At 37.7% G+C, this 27493-nt stretch overlaps 1 protein-coding gene across 3 annotated transcripts; it reads right to left on the reverse strand.

Moving 5' to 3' along the window:
- Window positions 1–407: 407 nt before the first annotated feature.
- LOC144449197 (peroxisomal sarcosine oxidase-like) lies at window positions 408–18519 on the reverse strand. 3 transcript variants are annotated; one of them, XM_078139701.1, is made up of 8 exons: window positions 18324–18519; window positions 17312–17460; window positions 10065–10278; window positions 8357–8539; window positions 6308–6439; window positions 3366–3518; window positions 1783–1858; window positions 408–1430 (listed from the first exon to the last, which is right to left on the reverse strand). In XM_078139701.1, the coding sequence occupies exons 1-8, from the start codon at window positions 18444–18446 to the stop codon at window positions 1300–1302; spliced, it is 1161 nt and encodes a 386-aa protein (XP_077995827.1). In that variant the 5' UTR covers window positions 18447–18519; the 3' UTR covers window positions 408–1299. The 3 variants fall into 3 exon arrangements, with proteins under 3 accessions (XP_077995827.1, XP_077995828.1, XP_077995829.1); XM_078139702.1 differs by lacking the exon at window positions 6308–6439 and adding an exon at window positions 6506–6637; XM_078139703.1 differs by lacking the exon at window positions 6308–6439.
- Window positions 18520–27493: the final 8974 nt, after the last annotated feature.

Below are 27493 nucleotides of genomic sequence, written 5' to 3' on the forward strand. Positions count from 1 at the left end.
TTAATCAGTGGTCCGTCTTATCCATAAGTCGTGCAGGTTTAAATTCTGATAGCCATTGAGGGCGCTGCATTTTCGGGTGCCGCATTACCAACATCTGAGATATTGGGATAACTGTCTGAAGTTACACATGTACCGGTTCTTCAGAAAACACTGGCCTGATGAAGTTTAGGTTAGCTATTAGTATTTCTTGGTGCAAAATGACATTAAATTTATGAAATAGACTGAACGTTTGCACAGATGAACTTTCATCATTTGCATAGTACATATATATTTTAATTTCTTATCAAAATTTATAACAATATGATTTTTAAGATATTGATAAAATAATGTAGCATTCATTGGATTATGCATACATATCTAAAATACATATTTTAGAATACTAATCTAATTATTTAATGAAAGGGGAGGGGTGATAAGGCCTAATAAAAAAAAGTTGTTTGGTTCCGGTTACCTCACCCCACCTAGTTTTTCACGCTGACCCTCAACTTTTTTTTACGTATTCGAGAAAGAAAATAATAAAGTCGGGAAAATCGTGAAGTCTCGCAAGAAATAGTGGTTGCGGAAACTGGCATCAACTTAAAAAGACAATATACAACTGTTCTTCCAATCTGTAATGGCTGTACATCTGATGTGCAAAAACCAATAACACAGACCATATGGAAAACAATGGGGAAACATAACTAACTGGGCTAGACACTCACATATGGAAAAAAAACATTTTAAAAAATAAAATAAAAAATCTGCCTACCCACCTATTTTGAAATTGAATGTAATCGGAACCACACAATATTTTCTCTTTTTTTACGCCGAAACACATTCTCAGTGATGTATACTTCTTTTTTACATACACTGTGAATACCTTTAGTGGTTTCAAGCTTTGGAAATGAAGTATATTGCAATCTGAATGTAGATTTTGTGATAATTCAAGATGCCATTCACAAACAACTCACAAAGTAATTACATAACATTCAGCTCCATAACGTGACCAGAAGGACATATGGTAATCGTCAACAAAATGTAAAAGGTCTCTCTTACAGGGATTCTAAAATCTGAACTTGAATACTTACAATATTACTTTGTGATCGTACTGATCAATAATATCAAATGAAATAAAATATTTCTTTTCACCTGGTAGATTCCTGAATGAGCACATGTAAATTTTTCATATCATTCATTAAGAAACATAAATGTTTTTGGATTGTTCACAAAAATTAGCGTTCTTGACAAGAAATGTTTTCAAATTACATGAAACATACTTTAAAACTTTAAGACTTGACTACAACAAACACTGATTACAGTCTATAACTTGGCTGTTGGAGATTTGAAAAACCGGTCAATTTTGAACGGTGAAAGGTCATACGATGGTTTTCTGTTCATTGCCAATTCACTCAATACCTTGCCAACAATTGGTGCAAGTTTAAAACCATGGCCTGCAAAAGAAAATAGACAGGTAGCACAATTAATCTATCTTATACAATTACCTACATGCACCTAATATCTTTTATATATCTGAAGGAAATAAACACTTAACAGTCATAAATATTTATTGTTCATCTAACATATATTCATATCAGCTAAGTCCCATGAGGCAACAGTGTATCAGTGGAAGAACAACTGAGGTGAAAAATAGTTTCAATTTGGTGTTTCAATTTGGTGCAAAACTTCACGAAATCATGAAATGACTCTCCAGAACCCCAAGTTTATGAAAATACAAGTGTGGATTTCCCCTTTAATACTATAGTCTGTAAACATCATACAACATGTTACTTGTCATAAACTAACCTGAAAAGCCTGCTGCCATTATAATATTGCTGAAATGTGGATGTCTGTCAAGTATGAAATCTTCATCAGGCGTCCACTACAATAAACAACAACAACAACAACAACGATTCATTATGTTTCTGATTTAACCTCAGTGTGTTACTTCTAGCAACTGAGGTGACATCTGTGGCTCAGTACATTTAGTTTATTAAGGAGCAAACTTGCATAGTCACAGCTTGATATAAGTACTTGAATATGCATAAAGAATTTTGATATCCAAATATGTGATGTTTTGGTGGACTGTAAGATACATCGTGTTGTTCAGCACTATCAAGTTTTGGTAACAAATGATATAATTCTCATCATATAATTTTATATCATATCTGTATGATGAAATAGTAATTATTATCAAAATTATGATTATTATATAATATTCATTTAATTATTATTATTTCATATCTGTATGAATACTTGGATAGACCTCTATTAGTAGTTAGCCATGATTCAACATACTCGATATTTAACATTTTGAAACACAGTTTTTAATCCCCATTTGCCCCATCTCATATATTGGACAGGTGTAATTATTTAATGATAATAATAATAACAATGTTTGTTTTTATATACCACTTTCCCACTCTGTGCTCAAAGCACTTTTACAATTATTTCCCCTGGCATGGATCTATAGCAACACAACGGCCCTTTATACTTCCTCAACTCCCTGGGGAGCATACAATCCATTGCAGCCTTTATAAGTGCATAGGATTAAATCATTCACATTGCAATCTCTATCCTACCAGGTCCCCAATTATACAGCTGGGTTGACTGAGGCACAATTGTGGTTCAAATCTTGCCCAAGGACTTTAGCCAGTCAGAAAATTCCTAGCCGGCCATGATATATTACTGTATACATGTATGTTTTCTTTGCGTCACAAACCCAGCTAGTTTGAAGAAAATATTTTTGTGGTCCAGCCAGGAGTTTTAATTTTTTTTTTATCTTTTCAATGCCGGTTCAGAATCAGACAGTCAGATGTATTTACTTAATAATTCCTTTTCCTCACTTGATATGTCAATTTCGCTTTCTTTCTGACTTTTCTGGTAAATAAATATGTATGTTTAACTTCAGAAGTGTTCTAGACTGTATCAGACACAACATGTTGTTTCACGCTATCAGCCAGTACATCGATCAGCCCAGAGAACAATATATGAAACAAATTTAATTTTCAAATTAATAATAAAATTAGTAAACCTGTAACAAACAGTCCATAATTTTGAAATATATATGAGAAATTGTACTTTTGAAATCAATCCTAATCCTTTGATATACCTTTAATAAATAGTTTTAATTTTGACAAATATATATCATGAAGTACGTGTCATTACATGCACACAATAATGATATCATTTTTCATCAATAGTGATATCATTTACATCTTGTGAATAGTATGTAAATCTACAAACAGACACGCTGATCACGGCCATTTGGGGCATGGCTAAATTTATCATTTGCCATTACTAGTATTACAAGGGGTTAGTGAGACAGTGAAACAAATAACAGACCATGATGTATTAGGTACAACAGGAAAGCACACAAATATACTCACTGTGTACATGCAAGCCTCCTGAATGCAAGGTTTATTTTCAAGACCTGGGAAATGTTCAGACACATATTTTTCTAGTATATCGAGATCTTCCCTGTAATCACCAATATCATCCCTGTGATCTGGATCAACGTCTGGTCCTTTGTGGTAGCAAATCTAACAAGGAACAAAATTATGAAATGAATTACAAGCTTTGAGAATTCTTCAATGATTTATTCCTATTATAAAATATAATTATATAAAAAAGAAGAAGGAGGTACATTTTATATCGCTGTGTGTTGTTTACCTCTGTGTTTAAAATACTAATCATTACATCAGAAAAAATTCTAACATGGCATAAAAGAATACTCTGTAGCCTCTTGTGAAAGTAAATTTAATGAAAGTCCTGTACTGTTGTATTACTGGCTGGAGAGAGGTGGATGGGCCTTCATTTCCTGTAGCACTGAATAAAGAACACCACTGCACAATAACACAACTATAATGTATGCATATTTACTTGCTGGATATTTGAAATGGTCCCTTGCCAAAATGAAACGGTAAAAAGTATACTTAAAGTATACTTATTCTATACTTAAAGTATACTTTTTCAATGTCAAGTACATTTCAAATATACTTAAAATAGACTTGGTTGATGTGATGCTAAATATTTTTTATGAAACACAATAAGCATATACTTATCTTGTACTTATTAAACTTAAGTACATTTCAAGTATACTTATTTTATACTTTTGACATGACAATTTCAAGTTAATACATTGAAAAAAATTGCACAGTTACATGTAAGTCCATTTTAAGTATACTTAGTTCTGACTTCATCTTTTTGTGCTATAGCAAGTCAATGAAGGAAAAAAAGTAACTTGAATAGGTATAGTTCAAGTATACTTATTTTGTACTTATTTCTGGCTTTATCTAATTCTGTTATCACAAATCAAAACATGAAAAAAAAATCTACAAAAGAAATACAAACTCAATCAATTGAACTACAATATGTAGAAACAAAACTGACAAAATTCTAAATTGATTCACTTTAATCCACACTTTACTTAATTATTGAAATGTCTTAATAGTGTTGACATCTAAATTTGAAAGATAATGATTGGTTAAAAACAACATCACTATGAATGGGACAGCAAAAATTACTTTTTTCCCACCTTGAAGAATCCTAGCATAATAGTTTTAGAACCCTGGTATTTTCAAAAATTAGTCCACACAGATCACAATACCAATGCAGGTGGTATCACAGTGCCACACACAGTGTACATGTTCTGCATGCATACCAGTAGTTCAAAGGTTGTAGAGTTCAAAGGTTGAATTACCTCCTATGATGCAACATTACTTAGGCATGTGATCTGCCATCTGCAATGTGATTAGATGATTTTGGAAGAAACAACTCCCCCACCATTTTTTCCTTCCGTAAGGAAGGAGATACTTGGGGTTGGGTGGGGGGTGGGGGGGGGGGGATTCTGTGTATATGTCTCTGTCTTTGTCACTGTTTTCTCCAAAACAGCTTGCTCCATTCAAACAAAATTTGGCATACATGTTCCATAGGGTAATGGCAAGAACTTATTAGATTTTGGTAAACATTCCATGAATAATTAATTTTTTCAGTAATTAGGCTTTTTCTCAAGAATGCATGCTTCAAATTCATTATAACTTGGTACATTTGCGATACCAAAGCACATCTGTCCTTAAAATATTATCAATTTAGCTTTTAGTTTTAATAAGTTATTGCCAAATTTTTGGTAGTTAGATGCCACGGCCACACAAAAGAAAGTTGTTGTTTCTGGTCAGGAAATGTTGCCTAGAGTGGTGTGACGATGCAAATATTTTGTGTTAATTGTTCATGATTAGCTCTGCAGTTGTCTACCCTGAAGTAGCAATTTATGTATGGAGAGTTATTTTGTGTTTTCCCTGCATTGACTGGACAAACACGAGAAAAGAGAAGACCAAGGCGGGATATTCAAGTGATGCAAACTCACCAGGAAACAATTATTTTTGTGGCCTTATACACCCCCATTGTGAGATCTATGCTACAACTTTCTATAAAAGCTTCCCATTATTACATGAGTGGTTGGCCATAAGATCGCATCTGCAGGCAATCATGCTGGAAATTTTGCCTAGGTGAGTTGTCTAACATTTACTGGAAGGTGAGTTGTCTAACATTTACTGGTAGGTGAGTTGTCTAACATTTACTGGTAGGTGAGTTGTCTAACATTTACTTGTAGGTGAGTTGTCTAACATTTACTGGTAGGTGAGTTGTCTAACATTTATTTGTAGGTGAGTTGTCTAACATTTACTGGTAGGTGAGTTGTCTAACATTTACTGGTAGGTGAGTTGTCTAACATTTACTGGTAGGTGAGTTGTCTAACATTTACTTGTAGGTGAGTTGTCTAACATTTACTGGTAGGTGAGTTGTCTAACATTTACTGGTAGGTGAGTTATCTAACATTTACTGGTAGGTGAGTTATCTAACATTTACTGGTGGTAGGTGAGTTGTCTAACATTTACTTGTAGGTGAGTTATCTAACATTTACTGGTAGGTGAGTTATCTAACATTTACTGGTAGGTGAGTTATCTAACATTTACTGGTAGGTGAGTTATCTAACATTTACTGGTAGGTGAGTTGTCTAACATTTACTTGTAGGTGAGTTGTCTAACATTTACTGCTGGTAGGTGAGCTGTCTAACTTTACCTTGGGCATATAAGTTTGGGTAGTAAGTAATATATATTCAGTGAGTTCCCTCGGTGGTTTACTGGAATTCCAACAAAATATGATGGTGCAAAGTATGGATGTTAATACAAAATTGAAGTTTTACCTGATATCCACCTCCACCCCCACCCTCTTTCACCACCTTAGCCAAAACTTGATCACTGATATATTAGCATTGTCTACACAAAATGGAGTATTACAGACATACTCTACATATTTTCTTGGGAAATGTTACCTTAACCATATTGGGGTACTCTGAGGGTGGTAATCCATACTTGTGATGAGTAGCAAGGTCTAAGAAGGCTGGAAAATTTGCATACGTCCCAGGACTCTTCTCTCTCCAATAGCATACACGTATACGCTGTGGCTATAGAAATCAAATATAAATACATACACGATATACATCTTTATGGCAATAATTTGTAGCAATTACCTTGACCAAATTAGGATATTCTAATGGTGGCAAGCCATAGAGATGAGGAGTACCAAGTTCTATAAATGTTGGAAAATTAGTATAGCTCCCAGCACTTTTCTCTTTCCAGTAGCAAACACGTATGCGTAGAGGCTGAAGTAGAAGATATTATAGAGTAACAGGTTAGCCAGTAGTAAGAAGGAATACTGAAGGAAAGATCAAAGAGGTTAGTTAGGTTATTGAGGAGCAAAAAGGATAGAAGGTACGGAAGAGGAGTTAAAGAAGAAGCCGCAAGTATTATCCTGTACGATTTTGTCTCACTAGATTCTTGCTAGAATCTCACTAGATTCTATTAGAATCATGAAAATAAGGATTTCTAATGAGAATCTGATCAGAATTCAATATAATCTAGTAGATTCTTACAAAAAGCTATCAGAAGATCTTGCTGACAGTCGATGAGAAAAATTCTAATAGACTTTAACACTTTCTTACTCCATACCACATTTTTCTCACTAGAATCTCACAAGATTCTATTAGAATCTTACAAGAATCTATTGGATACTTGTCACACCCCTGCATTCAAACAGTGACAGAACAATTCTAATTTATTCTTCTAGCTATTTCAACAGCATTATATTTCCTGTGAGATCCTGGCAAGAAAGGTTAAAATGGTCCAGAAAGCTGCATGAACTTCAGGGGGGGGGGGGGGGGGGAACCCAGATCTTGTTATTTCCTATGTTATAAAAAAGTATACTGTCATAGTAGTAACTTGTGAGTGAATACCAATACACATATAAACATGTTTAGCGTGGTTACTATATTGACAATGTTATTGTTGGGAAATACTGTAAAACAGCACAGTGAAAAGTGTTATTTAAAAAAACCAACTATGGTGCTGAAATTAGTTCATTTTCATCTTCAGACGTACTTTGATTGGTTTCACACTCAAAATCAGAGGATTAACTATCAAAATCGGAGCTAGAACTTAGCGACAGGTCACCGTTAACTCTGAATGATGCTGCATGCCAGTGTAGCTGCAATAATTGTGGCGTCTTGTGGTTTTGAGGTTTTTTTGTCTGTTTTGGTGACTTTTTAAGTTTTAGTGTTTATCCCGCACCTAACGCTACAATTCCTAGTGCAGGGATTCCAATCAGCTGATGCGATGTCGATCGGTATTGCACGTATTAATCCCTATTTTCGCCAAAATATCGACCTACCTATGGAAAATCTGACATTTCCTAACCGCAACATTTCTTAGGAATCCCCCGCAGCACAATCGACGCCCCGATCTGCCCTTCTCATTGTTTTCTCGCTAATTTGCATACAAATACCTGATTGATTTTTATGAGATTCTTACTAGATTCTCACTAGTTCTTATTAGATCCTGTTTTCTCGCTAATTTGCATACAAATACCTAAATAGAAAATTTATTAGATTCTCACTAGATTCTTATTAGATCCTGTTTTCTCGCTAATTTGCATACAAATACCTAAATAGAAAATTTATTAGATTCTCACTAGATTCTTATTAGATCCTGTTTTCTCGCTAATTTGCATACAAATACCTATTAGAAAATTTACTAGATTCTCACTAGATTCTCATTGTTTTCTTGCTAATTTGCATACAAATACCTGATAGATTATTATGAGATTCTTACTAGATTCTCGAATCTAGTGAGAAATTTTTGTAAGGGTATCTTATTGAATAACTTTTTGATTTTATTGTACCGTACTTTGAGTTACATTTTAACATAGAAAGCATTCTTTAAAAAAATAAATATTACATTATCAATCTTTTTTTCAGAAACCAAATTGTAAATCATGTTACATGTAGTTGAAAGTTATGTTTCACACCATTTTATCCAATACTTACTTTCAATGGCACATGTATACCTAGTGGGCCAAAGAGTTGACCAGCCCAGGGTCCTGGGGCAAGAATTACATTCCTAGCTTTATGGGTTCCTTTACTTGTCTTCAAGGTTAAGATCACACCTGGCAGTATATCTAACAACTTTTCCTCATCACATATTGTACCACCATATTTTTTGAATAGTTGCTGAGTAGAAAGAAAAGTAAAAATTGTATGAATACAATGTTGCCTCAGTTAACTGACCCCTGTGACCTGTTTTGAATGTGAGTGTGAATGTGAGTGTGAATGTGAGTGTGAATTTTAATGTGAATGTGAATGTGAATGTGAGTGTGAGTGTGAATGTGAGTGTGAATGTGAATGTGAATGTGAATGTGAGTGTGAGTGTGAGTGTGAGTGTGAGGTTATTTGCTAAGATAAGAGATGACAATGCAGGCTGTCACCACAAAGGGCTCAGAGTATACGTGGTATCTGTAGGAAATACAACTAGGTATGAACACACCTCATTGCAATTCCTTTACTAACACTGCAGTGCCATACCAAATCATTACTGCATATCTGAATGCAAATTATATGCAAATGAGGGTATGAGTGTTCCTTGTGAAATGGTGTGATCGCGCAGTATGAATTTTATGAAAATATGTTGTTTCAGATATTAGCATAATCATTATGATAATGTAATAATAACATAATGCATTGCTGTGTGAGTGCCAGTGTGGATACCCAGGAATATTTGCACTCATGCTTGCAGTGTTTCTGCTGCACTTTGACAGGTACATACATGTACTACACTTGTAACAGTACAACCCCAACCACAGATAACACAGCAAGTGCTCATGTAATCTGAGTATGTCCCTACTTGCACTCATGGCATTTGACATGCCAATAGTTTACAGAAACAAACTGGAGTAAAACATCCACAGTCTATTTCTGGCATTCACAAGATATGGCTTAAAAATTATAATATAAACAAATTATGCTTACTTTACATGTATGGACAACTTGTGTTGCAAGTTGAATCTCACTGGTCATTTAAGTATTATTCTGTTATTTAGAGCATTGAAAGTTATTTTATTGTCTGTTGGAGGATTGAAGTATCCCGAAAACAAGAACGATTGAGACTGGATAAAATCGATGAAGTGAGCAGGTGTCAGCAGCCATTGGACTTTGTCTACAAGGACCAACTTGAAGTGAGCAGGTGTCAGCAGCCATTGGACTTTGTCTACAAGGACCAACTTGAAAACAAACTGACACTTGTTTTAACTGACACTACGGATCCACTAAGATGAGAACTTGGTGACAGATGAATCAACACAAGTGGTAGACTGAGGCTGCTGGCACTTAATTGTTGTTATGCCAAATCTTTCATACCACAAGCAATCAGACTTTTTAATACCACTTTTAAGCATGCTACTTGAGCCATTTCCACTGGTTTTTATTGTATCCAACTTTTTATCAGACCACGCTTTTATCTGTCAAATGCAATTTTACCATATGATTGTAAAATATTTATTGTTTTTTTCTTTTAGTCTGCAAGGACAATGTTTTCTTTTTTATCACTGTTATTGTATGTTTGTTTACAGCAGGCATTATAATTACCCTTTTAGGGATTTAAGAAAGTATTATCTTATCTTATCTCATCTCATCTCATCTTATCTTATCTTATCTTATCTTACTCAAAAATATTTCTATTTCCATATATGGTATATCTTACCTGTAAGGAGGCAAGTGCCTTGTCTGCCCTGATTACTCCTGCACGTTTTTCAAGAACTCCCTTGAAGTCTGAACCAAAAGTCATTCCTGGAAACCTATTCATTATTTCCTGATGGGATAACGTTTCACATGGAAGACCAGCTTTCTGAAGTACATCTATCTTCTTAGCAAGCACATCATAGGGAGGACTGCATACTGAGAGGATAGGTGTTTCTCTGAATCAACATCAAATACAATAAACTGGATAAATAAATCTGAATTTTAATCCTGGATTCTCCAATGGTTCTACATAGCATAGTAAGTTAATTCTCCAATGGTTTTACAATGCATAGTAAGTTAATTCTCCAATGGTTTTACATAGCATAGTAAGTTAATTCTCCAATGGTTTTACATAGTACAGTATATTAATTCTCCAATGGTTTTACATAGCATAGTAAGTTAATTCTCCAATGGTTTTACATAGCATAGTAAGTTAATTCTCCAATGGTTTTACAATGCATAGTAAGTTAATTCTCTAATGGTTTTACATAGCATAGTAAGTTAATTCTCCAATGGTTTTACAATGCATAGTAAGTTAATTCTCCAATGGTTTTACATAGTACAGTATATTAATTCTCTAATGGTTTTACATAGCATAGTAAGTTAATTCTCCAATGGTTTTACAATGCATAGTAAGTTAATTCTCCAATGGTTTTACATAGTACAGTATATTAATTCTCCAATGGTTTTACATAGCATAGTAAGTTAATTCTCCAATGGTTTTACATAGCACAGTATGTTAATTCTCCAATGGTTTTACATAGTACAGTATGTTAATTCTCCCATGGTTTTACATAGCATAGTAAGTTAATTCTCCAATGGTTTTACATAGCATAGTAAGTTAATTCTCCAATCTATATCTATATGGAAGACAAAAACATCTGCGTGGTTAGTTGTGTTTGGTTTATGAACAAAACTTTAAGAGGAAGTTGGAACTCGACTCTGATATTGTCCTTTTCTTGTTGTTGAGGTAGTACAATACAATAATTCTCTGATAAAATAACATCAATTCATAAATGACTGAGGGTAAGGTTTCATGGGTAGTTGTTGGACAAAACAGTCAATAACCATTTTTCTTTGAGTTTATCAGTACTGTTATGTCAACTTCATAAAACAACAACAACAAAAACTTAGCTTGGAAAATGATTTACTTGTATCATATATGTAGTACATACATACATACATACATACATACATACATACATAACCTATATATTTGGCACAATTACAACATGACCTATTTTGTGGCATAATGATAACGCTTCGTGTTGGAAAGTAACCTATTCGTTCTTGATCGATTGAAAAAGAAAATGGCGTCCATCACATGGCTGTACGTACGTACGTACGCATGTAAGTAAGTTAGTAAGTAAGTAATTTTTTTATTATAGTGACATGAGGTAATAAAATACCTTCCAGCCCATCGGGCTTATAAGTCACCTTGAACAAAAAAAGGATACATTCACAATATAGAGAGGTTAGAGTGAAAAAAAGAAGTGAGATCTTTTTTTCTTTAACTAAGATACAAATTTTCATTCTGTCTTAAAAAAGCGGCTTCAATGAATTTTGCTGTATTCCTAACCTGATTTGCCACCATTGTTGATTTTCTGACAGTGTGATGTATTCAGTGTTATTTTCTGTGTTAATGTAAGTATTACGTATGCCATCATTAAGACTGCAATGTAAAATAAAGTGAATCTCATTTTCTATAGCATTTGGTCACAAAATACACAAAGTCTATCGCCCACTGGTTCGTTTCTATATCTTCCAGTTTCTAAAAATAGTGGTAAAACCCCTGATCGAAACTTAGCCATAAAAGATCGCTGATTTCATGAAAGACTCATTAAAACGTATGGTTCAGTGATATAATTATCTTTGAAAATAACATATGTATGAAGCTTAAGTTTTTCATAAAGTTTCGTGTAGGTATAAAACCCCATATTTTTCAATATTTTAAACTTACTATTAACAGCTCTCAGGGCTCTACAGGCTGACTGAGCAAGAGTTGCAGACGTAACAGAAAAATCTAAATGTTCATTCAAAACAATACCAAGGTATTTGTAGTTATCGACATAATTCAGAACATCTTGCCCTATATTATTAAACTGAAACTCACTTCTACGAGTTATTTTTGCAAAAATGAAAAACTTTGGGCTTAAAATCATTGACAGCTAGTCTCCATTTTGAAACCAGTCATTTACATGATCAAGCATTGACTGCATATCTTGTTCATTATCTGAAATAAGAGCAATATCATCTGCAAAGAGGAGTATAGATACATTAGTTCCACCAATTTTTACTCGTTTCTGTAAAACTTTCAATTCAGTTGCAAGTTCATTTATAAAAAGAGCAATTAAAGATGGTGACAAATTGTCACCTTGATGAACTCCACTATCAGTTTGAAACCAGTTTGTTAACAAATCATTGACCCTAATACAAGCTTTAGTATCTTTGTACATAGCCTTGATACTATTATACATTTTGCCATCAATGCCATTTAACAATAGCTTATATAGCATAGCATCCCTATTCACAGTCAAATGCTTTTTGTAAATCAATAAAGGTAACAAAAGTTGATAAACCATCATTTAGTCTATTTTTTACAATAGACGACAAAACAAAAATATGATTTTCACAAGATCTATTCCATTTTGTTCAGCTACCAAATATTTCTATCCTTAAAATAACCCAAAGTCCTAGAATTCAATAAAGAACTATAAAGTTTAGCAATAGTAGACTGTAAACTAATTCCACAATAGTTCAATGGGATTCTATTGTCTTTAGTCTTGTCTTTTGGGATTGGAACAACAATAGCTCATTTCACACTCCAGGAATCTTTCCTGAATCAAAACATAACTGAAACAATTGGTGAAGAACATTAATGGCTTCATTATTATTCAGAGTTTCATACAGTATATTATCAATCCCCACGGCTTTACCCACTTTTGCTTTCCTCACAACTTTTTCGGTTTCTTCTCGCAAAAAATTTATATTAAAAAAGTAATTAGTTTCATATAATGGGTCATCCATATGATTCTCCAAGAGTGTCTTATGAAGCTTGATTCTTTCAAGAAAATTTATAACAAAATCAGTATTTGTGGGATAACTGTATAAAGACTCGAGGAATATTCACGATGTCATACATTAGGCACATCATGGTGAGAACATAAAATATTACCAATGTCATCGTATACTTCCATGGGTATTGACTTATTTTGATCACTCCCAATCCTCTAAGCTGATCACAAAACTAACATGGATTTTCAGTACAAGATGATTCAATGTATAAAGTGAATTTACTCCTAAATTCACGTTCATGGAAATGTAAACTCTTATCAAATGCCAGTCTGGCTTGTTTAAATTCAGAATGCAACATACATCTCATAGTACAACAGCCTCTAAATCTTGTAAAAGTTTTTCTTTTTCTTTCATAGTGTTCCATAGTGCTGTAAGTGTAGGGTTCCTGTACGGTTTTCGAGGACGAAATGTCTTACATACATGTTTAGGACAATCAAATTTTGGAATAGTCCTATCCATTTCATCAATTATAGATTGACACAATTTCTGATAAATGTCATCAATTTCAACTTGCGTCTCTTTCGAGTTTTCTAACTTTGCGATGATTTCTAATAAAGCACTTCTTGTATTGTCGGACGATAAAAAGTTTGGTGGAATCTGATTAAGTCGATATTTTACTTTCATTTGGTGAGTACGGGAACCTTGGCCCGTGTGGTACAGCTACTATTTGCATTAATTAAACAAGGTCACAAAAGTCAACAAAAAGCTAGGAATGGTCTGGGACTTTACACCTGTCTCCTAGCAAATTATACAAACTATGATCATGAATTACAGACTGCAATGTAACTACAGTAAAATTAGAACAAAACCGAAACTTTGTGTGGCACACAGATATAGTCAACAACAGCTGTTCCCTTGGTGTAGAGATGGAGGTGAAATTATCGCTTTGAATATTACATCTTGCATTTAGAATACAAAGCTTCCCTTTCAGCAAGTACTCATGAAAGTCACGCCCGTGTTGATGTATGTGACCTTACACTGTGGACGAAAATGACAATTGATTGGATTTGTAACGTTCAAACATTGAAGTGGTTCATCTTACATGTAGTTGCAAGTAACACTGTAAATAATATGTACGAGTACTTACCAAATGCTCGGAATATGACTGACTCAGTGTTTGAGTGCAGACGCTGTGCTAAAAACTCGTTCGATCACTTTGAACACTGGAGAAAGCGGCCCCACTCCAAAAGTGGCCCTTTCCCCTAAATGTCACCATGACTAATGCTGAATCAGAATCAGAATCAGACTATGTAATCACACAAGTACAGTCAGGGCAGCTCGATACATAGTGGAAGGTTGCTTGAAGTAAAATACATGTGAATATAGATTTCCTATAGCGATGATCTTGACGATATTACACGTACGTACATGCGGACAAGGAGAGTGATGATCACTGTACTGCAGCCTAACGAATCAAACATTTTACTATACATATACGCGTATCTATGTACGTCTAGAATCGAAATATATCCATACAGAATGGGTATGTGTTTGATATTTGGCTAGATGGGCATTTGCTAAAGTTCCGTCCATAAACACTTGTAAAAGATTAATAAATGAATGTGAGTTTGGCTGTGTTCATGGGCAAAACTTGTACACTGAGTTTTCCCGAGTAGGCCACTTTCTCCTGATACCTTCACTTGCACAACAACGACTGTTGAGGGCAGCCTTTAATGTCCATGGCGATCTTGTGAACAATGTACCGAAAATATGCCAATATTTTATCACAACTTAAAGCTACATCGATAAAATTTTCAGGACAGATGCGTTTATGTATCACAAATATGTGTACAAAATTATATTGCATTTGAAGGGTGCATTCTTGAGATATAGCTTGATTACTGAAAACAATTAATTACATAAATTGCTCAATAATATTCATGGAAAATTTTATCAAAACTTAATCAGTTCTTGCCATTACTCAATGGAACACTTGTGCCAAATTTTGTTTGAATTGAGCCAGCCGTTTTGGAGGAAACGATGACACAAACAGACAGACAGACTGACAGACAGACAGACAAACACACACACACACACATGCAGACATTTCAGCCCTAATATATCCCATTCCTTACAGAAGGAAATGAATATCTTTAGTTCATTTTCTCTTTTCAAATTCACAAACCATACCAAAGCCACAGCCTGAACAACACTCTTACACTCTTACAGAATGACTGCTGTTGGAAGAGGTAAGTGGTTTAACCACACAGCCACCAACAAAACTTAGTATCAGCTGTATTTACAGTCTTGCTCTAATAAATATTTTTTACCTTTTTCAAATTTGTTAACGCTGTACTAGCTGCAATTAGAATGTTTGTTTTGAAAATATTTTGTTAGGTATAGTAAATTACTCTTCATATTGTACACCATGCCAATGTATCACATCACCTTTGTAGCTAATATACACGATACCTCAAATCAAACTGATTTTTGGGTCTGCACCCAAAAATCAGGACCCTATAAAATGGAGATCATGATTTCATCCTTTTTCTTATTGCTGGTGGATAACATCAGCCTATACAATGTCTAATTATTGGTATTTTAATAATTTACTGTGAATATATTTGTTAGCTGTCTGATTGAAAAAAATACTAACCCAGTTACAGCAAGTACAGGTTAAATAACAGTCATTAGTATTACATGGGTCTTAAGGTTATCAGAATCTATGTATACTGTTTAAATACACAATTATAGCAATATATCAAACATTGGCACTGACAGCTTAATAAAAATCTCTGTGCTAATTTATGACAACTTAAGTTTGCATATGCAACTATAGCTGGGTGATCATATGGCACACAAAAAAATTACTGATATGAAAAAAGCTAAAGTTTTTAAAAATAAATTCTTTCATTTTTCAAAACTCTTTCAGAAGAAAATCCAATTAAACTTAGCTGAATCTCAGAAAGTGAGCCTTGTTTCACATTTTGACTGTCAAAGAGCAACATTACTATAACAATTACAACTTTCACTGAGCCAAACGATAAAATGTAGAACTGCTGCACTGTGGGTCAAAATTTTTGTTGAGCCAAACAATAAAATGTAGCACTGTTGGTAAGATTTATAGAGCCAGGTGATAAAATGTAGCACTGTTGGTAAGATTTTTGTTGAGCTAGATGATAAAATGTAGCACTGTTGCTAAGGTTTGTAGAGCCAGATTATAAAATGTAGCACTGTTGGTAAGGTTTGTTGAGCCAGATGATAAAATGTAGCAGTGATGGTAAGGTTTATAGAGCCAGGTGATAAAATGTAGCAGTGTTGGTAAGGTTTGTTGAGCCAGACGATAAAATGTAGCACTGTTGGTAAGGTTTATAGAGCCAGGTGATAAAATGTAGCAATGTTGGTAAGATTTTTGTTGAGCCAGATGATAAAATGTAGCAATGTTGGTAAGATTTTTGTTGAGCCAGATGATAAAATGTAGCACTGTTGGTAAGATTTGTTGAGCTAGATGATAAAATGTAGCAGTGATGGTAAGGTTTGTTGAGCCAGGTGATAAAATGTAGCAGTGATGGTAAGGTTTGTTGAGCCAGATGATAAAATGTAGCAATGTTGGTAAGATTTTTAGAGCCAGATGATAAAATGTAGCAATGTTTATAAGGTTTGTTGAGCCAGGTGATAAAATGTAGCAATGTTGGTAAGATTTCTGTTGAGCCAGGTGATAAAATGTAGCACTGTTGGTAAGATTTTTGTTGAGCAAGACGATAAAATGTAGCACTGTTGGTAAGGTTTGTAGAGCCAGACAATAAAATGTAGCAGTGATGGTAAGGTTTATAGAGCCAGACGATAAAATGTAGCAATGTTGGTAAGGTTTGTAGAGCCAGACGATAAAATGTAGCACTGTTGGTAAGGTTTATAGAGCCAGATTATAAAATGTAGCAGTGTTGGTAAGGTTTGTAGAGCCAAATGATAAAATGTAGCACTGTTGGTAAGCAGTAATCAATACAAGTAAAATCATGACTTTTCCATCATGACTTTTCCTTTAGACTTTTACAAGTTTCATATGGTAATTTGCAGTTGGATTTCTATGAGCACATGGGTGTATAGTCCGAGGAAGCTCTGACTCATTGAGTACGGAGTCAGATATATTTGGTTGGTATATGACTCTGGACTTATGAGATTTAGTTGTTTACTTACGTGATAAGTTTTATACTCAGTTCTGTCTCTACTTCATGCCAGATCTGGAATGCTTCTGGCATCATGGCTGTATAGTAATCCTGGTCATATCCATACCGAACTATTCTACTTTGTCCATGGGAACTACCTCTTGAATGAGGTAAGCCAAACTTGAAAGAAAGAAAAAATTCTTAATGCACATAACTGTACAAACATACACTTCGATGACAACAACACACACAATGCAGGTGCACATGAGTGTTACAATTCAAATTGGTAACTGTGACCTTTGACCTCATGCAAGTTATTCAAAACTTTCTGTAAATAATGTCTCATGACTGCAGGTCACCATCTCCTACTTATTTAACATTGGTATGACCTACAAAAGAAGGTTGATACATGTATCCAAATATCATTGATGTATTGCAGACAGAGCAAATAACATTTCACAACTTTCTTCATGAATAAATACATTCATTGGAGATTGCTATATCTGTACAACTTACAACTTACAAGGCCAAAATTGTAATTCTTCTAAAAACTATGTCTACGTGTATTTTTTAACGGAGTGTCTCGTGACCGGCGCCTGTCAGCAGACTCGGCCGCAGTGGACGTGCTGGTGACAAGTTGGGGATTTTTACGGAATCAATAGATACTAAAAGGTCATGACCTTATTGTTAGCAATTATGTAAATTAGGATGGTTTGCTTCCAGTTAAACATCGGAACGAAAAATACACAAAAACAGAAGACAAAGCCCCAAAATAACAGCAAACGGTACAATGATTGCGGTTAGTGCCCCCCCCCCCCCGTGTACTTGCTACGTGCATGTGGTCTCCCCCCCCCCCCGCCATGCGTGGATAATAGTTCTCAATAACACTAGATCCATGCTCCATGCTACGTGATAGTCCTGCTTACAGATGGTGCAAGCAGGACCAGCTATTGTGATACAGGGAGTGCGATAGATTATGATACACCTATCGTGACATCCCACTAACACATATTGTCATCCATTGTATATAGAACGTATTTTACCTGTTCCAACAGTAAAGTCCTCTGTTTATTCTTTGCCAGCTGGTACGCTGTGGCGGACCCTTCTATGCCAGCCCCTACGACAACAGCGTCCCATACTACGGCTTGTTCACTGTTTGACGACATGACAAAAATGATATGGAGAACGCACAGTGTCCAACTACAACTCTACTATCAGCTTCGTTCATAGAGCAGAAATGATTGACACAGCCATGACACGCATTTCAAGGCTACAGCTTATACAGCATCTCTAACGTCATACATCACACCGCCCTCTAGGCTCTACCTCTATCCATAGACAACTAAACAAGGTCTTCTTTACCTTCGTTATTTTGCCTGAATTGACCTTCGTATGGGACCGATCGCCCTGGGCACTGTAGCCAGGCCCACTTTAATTACCTTTGCTAAGTTAGTATACAATAGACACCGGTGGAAAGATAAACAACAAGGCTAGATAATTATAATACTGAGATAAAAGTGTACACATTCGGATGGGGACACACACAGCATGCAGTATTCACGGCGAAACAAATAATCCATACAAAATTCACAAGCCCTGATAGGGCTGAACAACGAGACGTGTCTTATATTATAGTGTAGCTCACAGATCATATGAAGATATGTGTAAAATTCGTTTTTTAAATGTTACCGTTTCTTTTGAATGGTAATGTGCCCTACATCCCCCTTACTGTGCAGTCACTACTCCATTCATGGTACAGTAGTATGACTTATTTTTAATACTACTCGCCACAACTATTTTTCTCCGTAATTAAGTTCTCCTCAGTGAGTCCTCGTAATTTTGGCAAACTATTTTGGTCCGGGCCTTACATTTCATTCTTGAGACCATGGACGCTTCCCCTATACTTCCATGTGCAGGCATATGGTTTCTGACTTTGCTGGACTGGTTTTACTTGAACTACAAAGGTCGTCCACCCAATTCACACCTTCTAAACCCCCCTTTGTCTTACACTCTCCAATACTGATAAGACTTCAGCAGCAACTCAGACAAGGAGTTGGTTATAACCCCTACACAAACTTTAATATTAGCTCCGGTAGAGGACTGCTAATCCCGTACATGTCAAACAATGTGTCAACATTATGACAGATAATGGGCATAAAACAACTTCGCACGTTTTGCATGCTTTGTCATAGGCAAAACATGGCGTTCAACGTGGCGATCGGTCAATTGATGATCTCTACGAGAGGAGGCGATCAGTATAAAAACATAAACATGTACCACTATAACGAAGGTAAAATAGCAATGAACGATTTAACCGACATCTACATCGAATTTTAATCAGATTATTTTTCGTTGCGTCAGCCGGGAAAAATAGTCTGTCTTGAGAGAATGATGGTCAGATGATAAGGGTGGCACTCCTGGGTGGCCTTTTATTTTTCTGTTTCTCATGTCCCGACCGACACTAATTTGCAGCTCCAACATCAGAACGAATATCAAACGTTCCACAAACCTTCCTCATGGTGTCTATCTACCCCCCCCCCCCCCCTTGCCACGTGTCTTTCATGGCTGCTGAAGTCGTTGGGGTTTGAGGGACAGGGCTCGAAATTAATACCGTCGCGCAGCGGCCCGGGACCGCCAAATCTTCAGCTAGCTGTACCTAAAATTGCTAGTGATGTCAATGCCCGGCCACTTTGATTATAGGACGAATGTATTAGTACTCCTGATAAAATCATACAATAGTTCATGGCTACAGATATACACCCATTGGGATGATGAGTATTCATCTTCTTACAAATTTAAGTAGTTCTACGGACTTCTCAATCTTACTAACAATGAAGGAAAGAGACCTGTAACAAGGAATTCAATAAAGAGAAGAGAAGAGAAGAGAAGAGAAGAGAAGAGAAGAGAAGAGAAGTTAAAGAGAAATGTGAACTTTTACAAGTGACCAGATCAGGCAGAGTATGCACAACATGGAAAGCACGTTTTAGACACTAACTAGATCGTGTACGTACGATTATAAGAGAAAGGTAACTAGCCAGTCTTTTACTGTTTGTCACTTTATATGTACAAATATTACTTTCTAATACAGAGTCAAAATCATTTAATGTGTATGTATACATATATGGGAATATTCAGTATGTGCAATTGTCATGGGGAGGGGCGGGGAGGGTCATGTTTTACAAAATGGGACAAAGGGGAGGGTCACTTTTTACAATTGGAGAATGGGGGAAGATCATGTCTCACTTAACAGACTGTGTGTGATTTCCACCCCCCTCCTGTAAATACTGAAGGCTCCCTAAATACATTTGACATGATGATAAAAGACAATGGACCACATTTTAGACCAAGCAAAATACAAAATAATGCAAAGTGGACTCCATTTTAGACTCTTCAGCACGAAAAAGACAGTCCCCATTTTAGACCAAAGGGCTAGAAAACTCACCTGGCACACATACGTATACTCAAATAAGGGGAGTAGCCCCCCTCCCCCTTCTGACGGCCTAAAAGCCCCTTGTCGTGGTTCTTTGAATCCAAATTATATTTAAACCCGAGGAGCTCTCATCTCAAGGTTTTCTGCCTTGTGCTAATATGTCCAAACTTTCGTGCAACCTTTCAAAGTTTTCACCTTTCCCAAAAAAAACAGCCATCTTGATGATGATGCCTCACACCCAATATTGAAGGGAAACCCCATCCACATGGTCATGTCCCACTGTATATCTGTACTAGGATATCTAATATACTATAAGTGAGAGGTACATCTAGGTGATATTTTTAGTTTCATAAATCTTTGTTTGTAGTTTCTGTAAGGAAAATGTCACCCGACAGTTTCGCAACCAACCACTCACTCACTCACTCACTCACTCACTCCCTCATTCACTCACCCACTCACTCACTCACTCACTCACTCACTCACTCACTCACTCACTCACTCACTCACTCACTCGCAGGTTATCATTTCACATTCGAAAACATAGTTTTGTTTGAAAGTTATTTTATTCAAATAAAGAATAATGAAAAAAACCAGTAAGGCATTCACATTTTTCTGTACAGTGTTTTTATAAATCAATATGCTATAATTGTAGTACAGGAACATGTTTTTGATCCGTTAACTGAAGCCAATATAACACAAGAACGCATAATTTCGGTCGTAAAATTTCAAAGAGGTCATCAGTTGGAGAAGCCATGCCCACCCAACTTGGTCAGGGTTTCGCTGCTAAGCAGATCCCCGTCCGTTGTACACGTCGCCTACTTCCTATCTTATCTACTACTTCGATCGTTTGCTTCATCTCTTAGTTTAGTTTGTACGGATAGCAAATCACGAGGATACGTGTGAACTTGGAAAAAATATTTTTTGATACGAATAATAAATTATGTCATTATGTTTCAGTAAGTAGAATAATGCGAGTACCATTTAAGCTTATAAGTTATGCTCAGTGCTGCAACAAAACCTACGCCCAATACGTACAACCACAGCCTAGCGCCTACAATCCGAATACATCCCAGGATTTCATCTAATCCCAATTTTTCACATCAGTGCTATCTTAATAGTGCACGAATTACATAGGGTGATTCTGTTCTGGATAAACTTTTCTATATCTTTTCAAAACTACTGTTTTTAACCACAAACAAGGAAGACATTCTTCCGTGTCTGTGTGTTAACATCCATATAATTATTAACCCTTGTCCAAATTGGGCATTTAATTACTAGTAACTCGTGCAAGCTACCTGGACCAACATCCCAGCAGTAAACCCTGGCCAGTTTGGTAGACTTTATAGTTAGAGTACAAATCAATATGTACGATTTACTTACAGTAGGCTTCTTTGTATCAGTTTTACCATACTTGACTATAAAAGAATAACTGTAGAACGAGTTCTGTGTGAACACAACCACTCAGCTTCGTTTGCTAAGTAAACACGTCTACAGAACTCATTATACTTCAGTTCTTGGATGGCTTTTACACCACATCGATCAATACCTGTTCTGGCAATGATCGATCCCAGGCCATTAAAATGCAACGTTTTGATACAAGTTGTTGCCAAGACAACTCATTATCTCGTGGAATACACTTTCTGCTAAAATGTGTCAACGTTGGCACATAATACTCATGGCAAGGTTAAATTTGCTTTACTTCAGCCACGAAATAACTTATCGTGCCATCAAAGTGTACACAATCATAGCATATACAATCAACTTTCTCAAATTTGGAATCCTGAAACTGTGTAGGGACAATTGGATAATTTGATTACGTTAATGACTGATATGTTGGTTATATACATTACATTCATCTTTACGTGTATCAACAGAGAGGGCGTATTATGTCGCTTCATGTGTAGTCTTCGAATTTAAAGGTATCTTTGGACTAACCACTTACATTATATACTGTACTTTTGGAAATAATAGAGTTGAACGCAATTTTCCATGGATTCCAATCCGTAACAAATATACGGGCATTTCAATTTGTATATTCCGTAAGGAAGGATTTTGTTATACTCTTGTCAGTCAGTCAGTCAGTCAGTCAGTCAGTCAGTCTGTCTGTCTGTCTGTCTGACTGTCTGTCTGTCTGTCTGTCTGTCTGTCTGTCTGTCTGTCTGTCTGTCTGTCTGTCTGTCTGTCTGTCTCTCCCTCCCTCCCTCCCTGTCTGTCTGTCTGTCTGTCTGTCTGTCTGTCTGTCTGTCTGTCTGTCTGTCTGTCTGTCTGTCTGTCTGTCTGTCTGTCTGTATGTATGTATATGGGCACGGTATCTAAAAGCTAATGTACCCATCCAACAGGCATTGCCCAATAACAGGAGGAATGATCAGTGTTAATGCAGGAGGAAACCGGAGTACCCGGGGAAAACCTGCGTTGTTCGGTAGAGTCAAATTGAACGAAACTCTTCTTACTTACAAGCGTGGTAAATTTAATCAAACCCAGCTGACACCTGGTGGGCTCGAACCCAGGCTGCAGAGGTAAGAGGCGTCTTCCTTATATGGTAATAGAAAGAAGAGATTAGGTTCTGCTAAACATCATAAGAGTACTTGTATTAATGAGTTATTGAAATAATTAAGGATCAGCTCTTAAGAATCAAAGCTTTATATCCAGTTATATAATTTGGTACATACTACAAGAACAGAGCGCACGTGTCTAATAAAACTTGTTAAATGTAAAGCAGTTAGTATTAATCAATAATTTACACAATTAATGACTTTAAGTAATTTGGCAATATCTTAAAAATGCAGGTTTTAAATTTCATATAATTCGGTACAGACAGTACAATGTCCCATAAAAGTTAATTGTTGATGTAGCTGTATGCAAGCTTATAACAATCTGGTAAATATATCTTTGCTGATAACAACTTGAAGCGCACATACGTATTCAAGTTGTTTATGATTATAACTGGTTACAGTTGCCTAATTAGAAGTTTTTTGGTAACGAAGCAATATTGTAAGAATGCGAGCATTTTGAATGGTTTGGTACATTGGCGTCTACCTCATCCATCCAAGCTATCGGTTACAGGTGGGCGACTGAGTAGGTCATGACACTGACATGATATTGTTATGACAAGTATAGTTAACGCCTAGCACCGGATCCCTGATCAAGCAGTTTCAAACATTGACATTGCTTGAATAGCAATAAGGATATATATACAAAACAGCTTTTCACGTTTGTAAATGAAATGAAATGATATGCTATATTCATGTATTCGGTCAATCGTTTACATCTTCAAGACTTGGTGACCGGTATTAACCACAAAGTTAAGGGTGCACAAAGTCCCTAATTTAATATAAAAAGAAACAAATGAATTATAATAACGTGAACGTAATATTTAGGAGCTATATTTATTTGAGGAAACCTTCAGTAATTACTTACTTACGGAAGCGGGGGGGGGGGGAGTTTCATATTTTATAATTCAGTTCTTGGCGGAATTAAATTAGGACGAGTCACAAGTTACTTTGACTCATTGTGTTACCTAAGTTTACACTGCTGCTGCAACATCCCACTACTGCTGCAAAATCCCACTACTGCTAATGGTTCCACATCCCACCACAGCCAAGGGTTCCATATCCCACCACTGCCAACGGTTCCACATCCCACCACTGCCAACGGTTCCACATCTCACTACTGCTACAACATCCCATTACTGCTGCAACATCCCACCACTGCCAAAAGTTCCACATCCAACTACTGCCAACGGTTCAACATCCCACTACTGCCAACAGTTTCACATCCAACTACTGCCAACGGTTCAACATCCCACTACTGCCAACAGTTTCACATCCAACTACTGCCAACGGTTCAACATCCCACTACTGCCAACAGTTTCACATCCAACTACTGCCAACGGGTCAACATCCAACTACTGCCAACAGTTTCACATCCAACTACTGCCAACGGTTCCACATCCCAATACTGCCAACAGTTTCACATCCAACTACTGCCAACGGTTCAACATCCCACTAGTGCTGCAACATCCCACAACTACCAACAATTTCACATCCGGCCATGCCAACGGTTCCACATCCCAGTAGTGCTGCAACATCCCACTACTGCCAGCGGTTCCACATCTCAACAGTGCTGCAACATCCCACCACTGCCAATGGTTCCACATCCCACTAGTGCTGCAACATCCCACTACTGCCAACAGTCCCACATCCCACTACTGCCAACGGTTCCACATCCCAGAACTGACAACGGTTCCACATCCCACCACTTCCAACGGTTCCACATCCCACCACTGCCAATTTAATGGTTCCAAATCCCGCAACTGCCAACGGTTCAACATCCCACCACTACCAACGGTTCCACATCCCACCACTGTCAACAGTTCCACATCCCACTACTGCCAACGGTTCCACATCCTACCACTACCAATGGTTCCACATCCCGCAACTGTCAACGGTTCCACATCCCACCACTGCCAACGGTTCCACATCCCACTACTGCTGCAACATCCCACAACTGCCAACGGTTCCACATCCCACTACTGCAAACGGTTCCACATCCCACCACTGCCAACGGTTCCACTTCCCACCACTGCCAATGTTCCACATCCCACCACTGCCAATGTTCCACATCCCACTACTGCCAACGGTTCCACATCCCACCACTGCCAACGTTAACAGTTCCACATCATACCACTGCCAACGGTTCCACATCATACCACTGCCAACGGTTCCACATCATACCACTGCCAACGGTTCCACATCATACCACTGCCAACGGTTCCACATCCTACCACTGCCAACGGTTCCACATCCCACTACTGCCAACGGTTCCACATCATACCACTGCCAACGGTTCCACATCCTACCACTGCCAATGGTTCCACATCCCACCATTGCCAACGGTTCCACATCCCACAACTTCCAATGGTTCCACATCCCACCACTGCCAATGGCTCCACATCCCACTACTGCCAACGGTTCCACATCATACCACTGCCAACGGTTCCACATCATACCACTGCCAACGGTTCCACATCATACCGCTGCCAACGGTTCCACATCCTACCAGTGCCAACGGTTCCACATCATACCACTGCCAACGGTTCCACATCATACCACTGCCAACGGTTCCACATCCTACCACTGCCAACGGTTCCACATCCCACTACTGCCAACGGTTCCACACATCACCACTGCCAATGGTTCCACATCCCACTACTACTGCCAATGGTTCCACATCCCACTACTGCTGCAACATCCCACAACTGCCAACGGTTCCACATCCCACTACTGCAAACGGTTCCACATCATACCACTGCCAACGGTTCCACATCCTACCACTGCCAATGGTTCCACATCCCACCATTGCCAACGGTTCCACATCCCACAACTTCCAATGGTTCCACATCCCACCACTGCCAATGGCTCCACATCCCACTACTGCCAACGGTTCCACATCATACCACTGCCAACGGTTCCACATCATACCACTGCCAACGGTTCCACATCATACCACTGCCAACGGTTCCACATCATACCACTGCCAACGGTTCCACATCCTACCACTGCCAACGGTTCCACATCCCACTACTGCCAACGGTTCCACATCATACCACTGCCAACGGTTCCACATCCTACCACTGCCAATGGTTCCACATCCCACCATTGCCAACGGTTCCACATCCCACAACTTCCAATGGTTCCACATCCCACCACTGCCAATGGCTCCACATCCCACTACTGCCAACGGTTCCACATCATACCACTGCCAACGGTTCCACATCATACCACTGCCAACGGTTCCACATCCTACCACTGCCAACGGTTCCACATCCCACTACTGCCAACGGTTCCACATCCCACCACTGCCAATGGTTCCACATCCCACTACTGCCAATGGTTCCACATCCCACTACTGCCAATCGTTCCACATCCCACTACTGCCAATGGTTCCACATCCCACCATTGCCAACGGTTCCACATCCCACTACTGCTGCAACATCCCACTACTGCCAATGGTTCCACATCCCACTACTGCTGCAACATTCCACTACTGCCAATGGTTCCACATCCCACTACTGCCAATCGTTCCACACATCACCACTGCCAATGGTTCCACATCCCACTACTACTGCCAATGGTTCCACATCCCACTACTACTGCCAATCGTTCCACATCCCACTACTGCCAATGGTTCCACATCCTACCACTGCCAATGGTTCCACATCCTACCACTGCCAATGGTTCCACATCCCACTACTGCCAATGGTTCCACATCCCACTACTGCTGCAACATCCCACTACTGCCAATGGTTCCACATCCCACTACTGCTGCAACATCCCACTACTGCCAATGGTTCCACATCCCACTACTGCCAATGGTTCCACATCCCACTACTGCCAATCGTTCCACATCCCACTACTGCCAATGGTTCCACATCCTACCACTGCCAATGGTTCCACATCCCACTACTGCCAATCGTTCCACATCCCACTACTGCTGCAACATTCGACTACTGCCAATGGTTCCACATCCCACTACTGCCAATCGTTCCACATCCCACTACTGCTGCAACATTCCACTACTGCCAACGGTTCCACATCCCACTACTGCCAATCGTTCCACATCCCACTACTGCTGCAACATTCCACTACTGCCAATCGTTCCACATCCCACTACTGCTGCAACATCCCACTACTGCCAATGGTTCCACATCCCACTAGTGCTGCAACATCCCACCACTGCCAACGGTTCCACATCCCACCACTGCCAACGGTTCCACATCCCACC

This window comes from Glandiceps talaboti, chromosome 18 (genome assembly GCF_964340395.1).
Source record: "Glandiceps talaboti chromosome 18, keGlaTala1.1, whole genome shotgun sequence".
NCBI classification, from domain to species: Eukaryota; Metazoa; Hemichordata; class Enteropneusta; family Spengelidae; genus Glandiceps; species Glandiceps talaboti.